The 10,689-nt window shown below is 47.4% G+C and overlaps 1 protein-coding gene across 1 annotated transcript; it reads right to left on the reverse strand.

Annotated features, from left to right (window-relative positions):
* Window positions 1–1,426: 1,426 nt before the first annotated feature.
* On the reverse strand, window positions 1,427–6,816 carry LOC134800597 (uncharacterized). Its single transcript, XM_063773082.1, has one exon. It carries the CDS (start codon window positions 6,578–6,580, stop codon window positions 1,427–1,429), a length of 5,154 nt encoding a protein of 1,717 aa, XP_063629152.1. The 5' UTR covers window positions 6,581–6,816.
* Between the last annotated feature and the right edge of the window lie 3,873 nt (window positions 6,817–10,689).

Here is a 10,689-nt window from a genome sequence, read left to right on the forward strand (position 1 = left end):
TCGGTTTACCACATAACATCCAGTTTTGAAAGTGAAGTCTGGCCTCCCTGTGGGCCCCACTGACATGCTTATTCCATCCTACAATCTTTCTCTTTCCAGTACCACCTGCAATGTCTTTACTGTATACAGACGCCTCACTCAATGCATTTATAATATTTAGATACATGTCATCAAGAATATTAATGTGAAGTGAATTGTTTGTACAATACTTGGCACAACAGTCTCGAAGTTCGGCAGGAAACTCGATAGATTTTAACAACTCGTTACATTTATGTGTGTGTATTTATCAATTTCACATGGCGTCCTGTCACCCCAAACTATTTGTTTATGTTGCGGTGGCAAATTCACATTACACAATTTAGGTACCACTATATTTAGATTACACTTAATGACTAGAGGAAAATGGTCAGAGCAATAAACGCCACAATCAACAAAAACATCAACTATCGAGTTCCATCCCGCGGCAGTAGTTATGCAATGGTCTAACCAGCGTTTACTTCCGTGTGAGTCACTGAGGTACGTAAATGTGTCAGATTCAATGTTAAGTTTAGCTAAATCGGCACAAATCCAACCTTGCTCGGCACAGAAACTTAACAATTCGTCACTAAATAACTCACCGGGATGCGCATTATAGTCCCCTAACATATATACAGTTTCAATGCCGCTTTCCCTAACTATAGCATTCATTACACTAATACATTGCACGAATTCAGGTAAATTATCGACACAGTTGGTCGGCATATACGCACTAAATACTAATATATCTTTATTCCCGGAAGATATCTTAATAGCACTGATTCTAGCGTTATCGCACAAAATTACAGAGACACACGGAAACGTTTTCTTTCGCCACAAAAGCGCAGTCCCTCCATAGGGCCTCCCTCGGAGCATTCCTTCCGACGTATTCACAGCTGACGTACCGGTGCTGGCAAACTCGTCGCTTATACTATTCAAAAATGATAGGTCATGTGGCAAAAGCCATGTCTCCTGTATGGCTATCACATCCGCAAAAGAGCATATTCGTCTGATGTCATCTATGGAACGTTTTAAACTACGACAGTTAAATGAACACAAAACTATATTATTAACACTCTTATTCATTTAAATTTAGTTTATGAGAGGGTTATCTCAGGGGTGATAAAATAACACGGCCGTGTAGGTTATATAGTCAATCTATTCAGTCACAACAACAGAATCCGTACACTAGCCAGTTCTTTTATGCACACAGTTTGGGATTCAAACCCAATAATCACTAAACTTAATCTACAGTTATTCATTAAACAAAATAAACAAAAGTCTTCGAGAGCGCGTGTGAGACGTGTGTCGAGCCACAAGACAGAACGCGCTCGCAATGATGTTTTGCGGGAGCGGGACGGCAACACTACGTCTTAACGTTTGAACGAGACGGATGGCCATAGCTTCCGTTCTACTTATATCGCGCCGGGAGTTGTTCGCGAGAGGCGCGCGCGGGTAATTTAATTACGGGGTTTGCTATATGCTCCCCCTCTAGTCCTGGAGAACGCCCCCGCTCCTGGACTAGTACCCTATCATTCCTATCAGCCTTAGCTGGACGTCCGCGATTCCTCTTAGGAATAACAGGTCGTGGGGTATCGCCATCGTTACCTTGGTAACGGGTAAGGTCCTGAGTGTGGTATCTACCGAGAGAAATGTCCGGTTGTTCGGTGCTAGCGATTGTGTACGTCGTAGGGCTAACCTTCTCTGTTATGACGTACGGTCCATCGCGACGTGGGAGAAACTTAGCAGTTACATCCTTCGATGTATTACTCAGCAGATGCGACTTAAGGAGGACTAAGTCACCTACCTCAAATTCATCTGAAGGTCGGCGCGACGCATCGGCATACTGCTTTGCTTTATCCTGTTGGACCTCCACACGTTCCCTAATACCTGATAAGGAGTTCAAAAATGATCGGAGATACGGAGTTATCTGTGGGACAAAGTTATCTTTATCCAAGATGGCACGTAGGTCATGGATGACCTCTGTGGGTGACCGCATTTCCCTCCCGAAAGTTAAATAAGCGGGTGATTTACCTGTGGTGCGGCATCTTGCACTGTTCAAGGCGAACCGAATCACCGGTAACTTCCGTGGCCAAGAGGTGTGGTCTTCTTCCACGAGCTGTGCTAACATCGCTTTCATGTCTCGATTTTTGCGTTCCGCAGGGTTGGCTTCTGGGTGGTATAACGGGGCGAGATTCTGTTTTATCCCTAGAGCTGCCATGCACTGACGCATAACTGCGGATACGAACTGGACACCATTGTCGGAAATGACTCTACGTGGTAGACCAAAACGCATAAAGTACTCTTCGACGAGAATCACCGCACAAGCTTCAGCGGTGGCGTCCTTGAGTGCGTATAGCTCTGTCCACCGGGTAGCAGTGTCCTCGACGAGGAAAATCCACCTCTCCCCCTGGTCTCCTGGTGGCAAAGGACCGAATAAATCCATGGCCAGCACTTCATTGCGCTGGTTCATGAGCGGTGTCTGCAGAAGACCTGGAGGCTTGGTATTTGTGGCTTTGTAGCGTTGACAGTGTATGCAGGCTTTGACATAATCAGTGATTATTCTCCGCATACCTGTAAAGTAGTACAGCTGGGCAATCTTCTGATACGTACGATCGACGCCAGGGTGTCCGGCTACCGGCGAGTCGTGGCATTCCTTCATAATCTCCGGTCTGAGACTACTGGGTATCACGAGCTGTGGTGTTTCACTATCTGAATCGGGGTTGTACCTGTATAGTACCCCTTGTTCCATTAGGTAACCGCGCTCCGTCCATCGTCGAGATGCCACCTCGTCGGAACCCTCGATTTCTTTGATAATCTTATCCACCTCGGGGTCAGCGAGCTGTTCGCGCCTCAACTCTGCTGGGTTCTTCGTTGGTAGGTCGACCACGACTGAGCAGATTCCGCAGTGCTCACGGGAGTCCCCGGAGCAGACTGGCCTACTCAGCGTGTCGGCTACCACGTTCGCCTTCCCCGGAGTGTATTCGAAACGGATATCAAAGGCCTGGAGTCTAAGGGCCCAACGTACCAACCTCCCAGCTGGTGATTTCAGTGACAGCAGCCAACGGAGGGGCTGGTGGTCACTGCCAATGACGACCGGCTGGCCGTCCAGGTAGGGTCGAAAACGCTCTACCGCCCACACCACTGCGAGAGCTTCCCTTTCCGTAGTGGAGTAGTTCCGCTCCGCTGCGTTAAGAAGTCGACTGGCGTACTCTATAGGTCGCTCTTCGTTCCCGTCGCCTTGTAGTAAGACCGCTCCCAGGGCGTAGTTGCTCGAATCTGTCCTAAGAATAAAAGGACGACTGAAGTCGGCTTGAACCAAAATTGGAGCTGTGGTCAGAAGGCGCTTCAGCTCAAAGAATGCTTGAGTCTGCTCTGATCCCCAGATCCAGACTTGATTTTTCCTAGTTAGGCGTGTCAGTGGTTCGGAAACCTTAGAGAAGTTTGGTATAAACTTCCTAAACCACGAGCACGTTTGTAGAAAGGTTCGCAGATGCTTCAAAGTACCTGGTTCCTTCATCTCGAGTACAGCACTCACCTTATCAGGATCGGTGGAGACGCCTTGTTGCGTTATGACGTGGCCGAGGTACCTAACGCTTTCACGCGCGAAAGCGCACTTCTCCCTGTTGACATGGAGGTTGAACTCGGCCAAACGTTTGAAAACTGCCTCGAGGTCTTGTAAGTGACGTTGATAACCTTCCGAGATCACTAGAAGGTCGTCTAGGTAAGCTAAGACAGTTACGTCTTTTAATGCTGAGCAGGAACGTAAGCGGTCGATCAGCCGTTGGAACGTCGCCGGGGCATTTTTCAGGCCAAATGGCATACGCTTAAAGCGGAAGGTACCTAAAGGACACACAAATGAGCTTTTGTCCCTGTCCGCCTCCCTTAACATTACCTGCCAGTACGATGAACGAAGGTCAAGGGTGCTCATGTAGCAATCTCGCTTCGTATTCTGCAACAAGTCATCGATGCGTGGCATCGGGTAGGTATCGGATTTGGTAATTGCATTCAAACGACGGTAGTCCACACAGAACCGGATCTCACCATTCGCCTTCGGCACCATCAGAGCTGGTGAACTCCAAGCTGACTCGCATTCTTCAATGATATCGTCTTTTAACATCTTATCAATCTCCTTCTTCATCAACTCCTTCTTGGCTGGATTGAGTCGATAAGGTGGTACTGCTATAGGAGGATGCTCACCTGTTTCTATCCGATGCTCAGCGTAAGGGGTCGGAGCTCCCCCTGGTGTGAAGACGTGTGCGTGCCTGGTAAGAACGCCAGCGAGCGCTTGACGCTCAGCTGGTGTAAGATGACTTCCCTCGTCAGCCCGTAGGACGTTTGTGGCAGCACAGGTTACACTGGGCGAAGTAGGCTCGAAACACAGTTTATACTGAACCGTGCGGTTCCTGCTAAAACACCATACCAACTCGAGGAAATCAATATCTACCCCGGCAGCAGTAAGAAAATCGATGCCTAACAACGTTTCATTATTAGTCGCGTAAGGGAAAATTATGAATGGAATTTTAACGATTTCCTGTTCTAATCGCACCTCTAATACGGTAACTAGTACTTCCATTGTACGCGACACCCCATCAGCAAGCTTAATGTTGCGCGTTATCATGCGAAGCGGATGGTTCTGACGCAAGAGAATAGCATATAGTGTGTGTCCCGCGACGCACCGCCTCGCTCCCGTGTCTACCAAACCAGTGCCTTTCACGCCTAAAATCTCTATATTAAAAATCGGCCTTGTCGTTCGACTCACTGTCTCGCAATCCCCATCAACATAAGTCATGTACAGATTTAACAACTCATCGTCAGAAATTTTACTACAGTCCGCGTCAAAAAACATATCAACTTCCGTAACGCCCCTGCCATTTGAAGGGTTAATGCACTTTGACGCGAACGACGAGTATTCATTATTATTATTACAGGAACGATTATTATTACATACGCACAAAAGTGGGTTAGGACCGTTTGTTATATTAGGCTCGTTTTGTTTACGACTATCCATCATCGAACCTTTTCGCGCGTCTTCACTTGAAATTATTGAATTATTACTAGAACACATCGGAACTATAATAGAACTAAGCGGTCCGCGGCTGCGAAATTGTTCGTTACATGAATGAGGGTTAGTCGTTTGCAAAGAATGATTAGCACACGTAATATTTTTAAAAGCTATAGGTACCAAACAATGTACACATTTCTCGCCTATAGTTGTAGTGTTACATGCAGGAATCTTGTTACCACTTGGCCCATCGTATTCATAAGAATTATGAATAGTGCCACTTTCGACTTTATTATTATACGAAATAGGGCTCAAATTGCTGCATGTGTCACTCATAGCAAAATAGGGATTTTGTGATCTATCTTTCGACGTGATATTGCACGGGTTGAAATCGACACTGTAAAAGCTAATATCACTTGTTTCACTGTTAGATAGCACATTTGCACTATTTGCAGAGTTATTCTTAGACGTGGACTCACCTGAGTTCATGAGCTTACGGCACTGGTCTTTGGAGTGTCCGAACCTTCGACAATACGCACACACGGGTCGCAGCTTCTTCGCGGTCGCGTCCGCGGCGGCGGTGGTGACACTGGTGACAGCAGCGCCGGTGCCTTGCGCGGCCGCCGGTTGAGCAGGCGTTGGCGCCGGCGCGCGCGGCAGCGCGAGCGCGGACGATTGCGGCGCCCGGGACGGCGCGGCCGCGGCGCCGCTGGCAAGCGATGTACCCGTACGCGCCGTGGTTATCGAAGCGGGAGGCGCGCGTTGGTTTGAGGTCACCGTGCGGATTGAAGCCTGCGGCGGTGTTTGTTTCCTCTCCCCCTCGTCGTAAGAATCTTCCACGCTTCGCGCACGGCGGAGTAGCTCTTTAAAAGTTGCGAAGTCCTCCCTCCGTAGCCTCTTCCTTATCCTGCTATTCATGAGTCCGTACGTCATGTCAAGTTGCGCCTTTTCGGAAATATCTCCCTCGGGGAGTCGCGCGAAAAGGGAACGTATTCGCGCCACAAACACGTCGGTGTTTTCCGTTTGCTGTGGCGATGAAAATATCTCTATGTATAAGCGATGGGGCGGGCGGCGATCACCGTAGGCACTTATAAGATTCTCTTTAGCCTGCTGCCATGAAGTAATTTGCTGCTTCACACCCTGCCACCATGTCGCCGCGTTTTCTTTTAGAAGGTACGCCAGACCGCGCAGGACATTTGTATCCGAAACCTGTGCGCATTCACTATAGGCGTCTACTGCGTCAATAAATGCTTCCACTGACTCCTGCGGCTGGCCGGAGAACGTGGTCTTGCAGCCCGTTAACGTTCCTTGACCTTGAGCTGTACACGACGTAGTACGCGACGATACTGATTGTAACAACTCTTTCAGGGCTTCGGTCTGCGATCGCTGTAGCGTCTCTATGATGTTTTGCACATTTTGAGTCGAAAACATATTAATGTCGGCCAATGCCGTAGTCACCGCGTCGGCTGCGTCCGCTTCGCGAACTTCATCACCGCCATTTTGCGGTTCGTCGTCGGTGTCGGGCTCTGTACTGGCCGCTTTTCTCGTTTTCGGCGGCATATCGACACACTCACTAAAGAAATGTACTTTCAACTACACTTTCGAACGAACTTGTTATTATTTCACGTTGGATGCGCCATATATGAGAGGGTTATCTCAGGGGTGATAAAATAACACGGCCGTGTAGGTTATATAGTCAATCTATTCAGTCACAACAACAGAATCCGTACACTAGCCAGTTCTTTTATGCACACAGTTTGGGATTCAAACCCAATAATCACTAAACTTAATCTACAGTTATTCATTAAACAAAATAAACAAAAGTCTTCGAGAGCGCGTGTGAGACGTGTGTCGAGCCACAAGACAGAACGCGCTCGCAATGATGTTTTGCGGGAGCGGGACGGCAACACTACGTCTTAACGTTTGAACGAGACGGATGGCCATAGCTTCCGTTCTACTTATATCGCGCCGGGAGTTGTCCGCGAGAGGCGCGCGCGGGTAATTTAATTACGGGGTTTGCTATAAGTTTGTTATACTCGGACGTAGCAGCTGTAGCTCGCGTAGCACACGTAGCGACATTCGTAGCACTGGTACTTAATGGCGAGGCGCTCGAATAATGTTTATGTTTAGACGGCACAAAACGTCGAAATATAATGTCCTTAGGCCACAATGTTTCGTTAAGAAACAAATCCACTTTGGATCTAGGTACATAACATTTGTAGGCATTATGTAACTTCCTACTGTCCCTCATAGTAATTTGTTCCATGTTGACAATGACAGCTGTTTTCTCGCGTATATAATCGACGATATCCGACTGTAGTGTTTCCTTATGAACGTTTGTAATCAGTATCGGTATCCATGTTTCTGCTGCTCTAAACTTGCAGCTGACGTCAGTTGCCGCGATTCCGGATTTACCGAGAAACCGATTGCTCGCAGAGGATTTCTTCCGGCGCTCGACCGTTTTCCATTCACCCTGTTTTGCCATATCCGAAAATGACATTCTGTTCGTACTCGATGTGATCGTCGTTTTATTGATACCTTCGGTAGGTACGCTAGTCATGTCTGTCTGTTTTTCTGTTAACGCACGGCCGGCGGCGCTGTTGCTAACGGCTTGTTGTTTACCGGTTTGCGCTCCGGTGCTCGCAGTGGGCTGCAGCGGGCACGGTGGAGAGGGGCGGGGCGGTGCACTCAGTGAGTGCGCAGGCGCAGCGGCGTTGTTTACGATGATAGCCGAATCACCCATTCGTTGTATCGGTGACGGCGGCGATGGCGAAATAGCATGGCCATTCGAGTTTGAGGGAGACAGAATTGTTTTGTTCTGATCGTCGGTTGATTGGCTCAGCGCTGACATGTCGATATGCGCCAATCCTATTGGCCCGCTATCCAAGTAAGCACCACGTCTTACCGTGATATTTGAAATGCCAACGTCCCGATAACAAAGGTCGATATTCTTTTTCAGAACTGGCGGTGACTCTTTTTGATTCTTGTTGAAGGTTTCCAAGTACTCCATGGTGACATATTGCGACTTAATAATTCGTAACTCATTTTTGAGTGTCACTATATCCTTCAAAAGTGATGACACATCCACCGAATCGAAATCAATAGGGGGCAATTTCTTCAAATCACGGGCAACAAATACGGGAATAGTTTCCGGATCGGTAATTTTGAGTAAGTCCAGTATGTCGTCTATATCACGGCGTTCCTGTCCCTCTTTCCTTCTTATTATTTTTCGTTTGCGTGCCGGCACTGATTGAAACAGCAGGTCCTTGGCAGTTTTGATGTCAAGCGTAGTAAAAAATTCAACACAGATTCGGCACATGCTTTCGTCGTCCATAACACTGAGTTTATTGACCATAAAGGTCAATAGTTCGTTCACTACTATGTTACAATTGTTACACTTCACGATGTCTGCCATATTGCAGCGGCTAGCGGTTCGCAACGCACCCGAATCGCCTGAATGCGCGCGAGCGACTCTAGTTTTTGTAGTTATGTAGTGGCCAGACTCCTTAACGTGAGTTTCGCTTAGTCCTAGTACTTCCAGGCCATACTTCTGCATCATTCTCTCAACCTCGTCTGTTTTCCCGGGCCTGGAGATTCCCCGTACATTCCAGGTTCCAATTTTGAGGGTTTGTTGCTTGATGGTGAGTGTGCTCCCATGTGATGGTAGGGGTCCGTCAGTAGTCCATTTTCTGCAAGAAGCCTGCGGACGCACTCCCTTGCAGCCGGTCGCCAATTTCACACCAGGAGACCCGGAACCATCCTGGCGCCGATGGTCAGTCGGGTCGCATGACAGTACACTCAATGATCTAATTAAACTCATGATGGCTTTCTTGGGATTTGTAATCACGGTAGTTTCCCGTTCCTTTCCGTGTCAGTATTTCTGAGGCTATTTAAACCTCACGGCCACTGAAGCCGTCCCTTTCGGGGGTCAGGTTATCATATCCGCCGCCTGATACTCGGCGTTGTCACTCGTTTAGCACCACCCAGGGGGCACGTACAGGGTAGTAGAAGGTAATTCCTGTGGACGCGAGGACACCACCCCCCCTAAGTAATAATACTTTAGTAATGAATTAATGAATGAATGAATGAATAATATTTATTTCAGGACTAGTCCCATATTATGTTAGTAACAAGTCTATACTACTTAAATTTAGTGTTAGTGCAAAACAACATAAATAAAATTTAACAAATAAAACTTATAACCTACCTACGTGGAGCGCGATACATGGAGCTGTGTCCATCTCCGTATCAGCGCGGAATCCCAGCGGTCCGCGAACGCGCTCAGGAGCCCGTTGGTGCTGCAGCGAACTCGGGCTAGCAGGGAGGCGCACCGCTTGCGCATTATGGCAGCAAAATCGTCGGTCCGCGCCTCGCGCGTCCGCGCGTAATAAAAAGGACTCTCTCGTCTAGTATTAACGTCTAGCTGGTCAGGATGGTAGTTACAGTGGCGCCTACCGCCAACCTCTTCAATAGTTCGTTCGTCTATTTGCTTCTCTGTCGCTCTTGTATCATTTAAACGATAGAGGGAAAAAGACAATTGATCTAACGAAGTGGTTCGCGGTCATAGCGGGATTATTACATTTACCCTTTTTCAGGACACTTTCTGCTGAGAATGATAGAGAAAGCTGTATGTTGTCTCCCTGTCCTTCTTAACATTCAACATAGCGGAAAGTGTTTGGCGAAAGGATAGATATAATATCCCCTGTACGTCCTTATTGCAGCAAAAACATGCTAACTAGATATAAAGATAAATTAAAACATTTTGGTAGGTAGGTTTGGTAGAGACGTGGACCTTAAAGAAAGCCGACCGTGACCGCATTGATGCTTTTGAGATGTGGTGCTGGCGCAGGATGCTGGGGATTCCCTGGACAGCACATCGCACCAACGTATCGATTCTTCAGGAGCTCAAGATCCAGACGAGGCTTTCTACCACCTGCCTGCGAAGGATTCTGGAGTACTTCGGACACATAGCCAGGAAAAGCAGCGATAATCTCGAAAAATTAGTGGTCACTAGCAAAGTGGAAGGAAACAGACCTAGGGGCAGAAGCCCGATACGTTGGACTGACCAGGTTCGCACCACCCTCGACACCACCGTACACGACGCTCTTCACGAGGCAGCAGATAGAAGTGTGTGGCGCCGAGTGGTCCACACAAAACTATTTCGACGAGATGGTCACGACCCTCAGCATTGAGGAAACCGACGCGAGGAGGAGGAGGTAGGTAGGCAGTCATTGTTGAGACAATCCATACTTAATATTATAAATGCGAAAGAGTATCAAACACGGTGCAGAGTTAGCTTAGCCCGACCATGTTCCTCCTATGATAGTACACTCATTAACACTACAGAAATGAAAAGTAAAACAATGTACATCACCAACATTTTTATTCATTTGAAAATGTGTGGTATAGTGTCAAAAATTCAGAACTACTAATTGATCTTTTCGGCCGGTGTAAGCAAAATATTAAACAGAATAACAAAAACTTCGTATGTATTGAGTGTTGACACATTATCCGCAAACAGGTTATAGTTTTTCATATATCTTGTAGTTGTGTAAGGCTGTGTTTCCACCAGAGATGTGTGAGGATGCGATTGCGTAGCGAGGGATGTGTTTGTTAAGAACCAATAGAATCACTACACACTGAGCGTGGAAAACAAATGAAGTGATTCT

This window comes from Cydia splendana, chromosome 20 (assembly GCF_910591565.1).
Source record: "Cydia splendana chromosome 20, ilCydSple1.2, whole genome shotgun sequence".
Lineage (NCBI taxonomy): Eukaryota > Metazoa > Arthropoda > Insecta > Lepidoptera > Tortricidae > Cydia > Cydia splendana.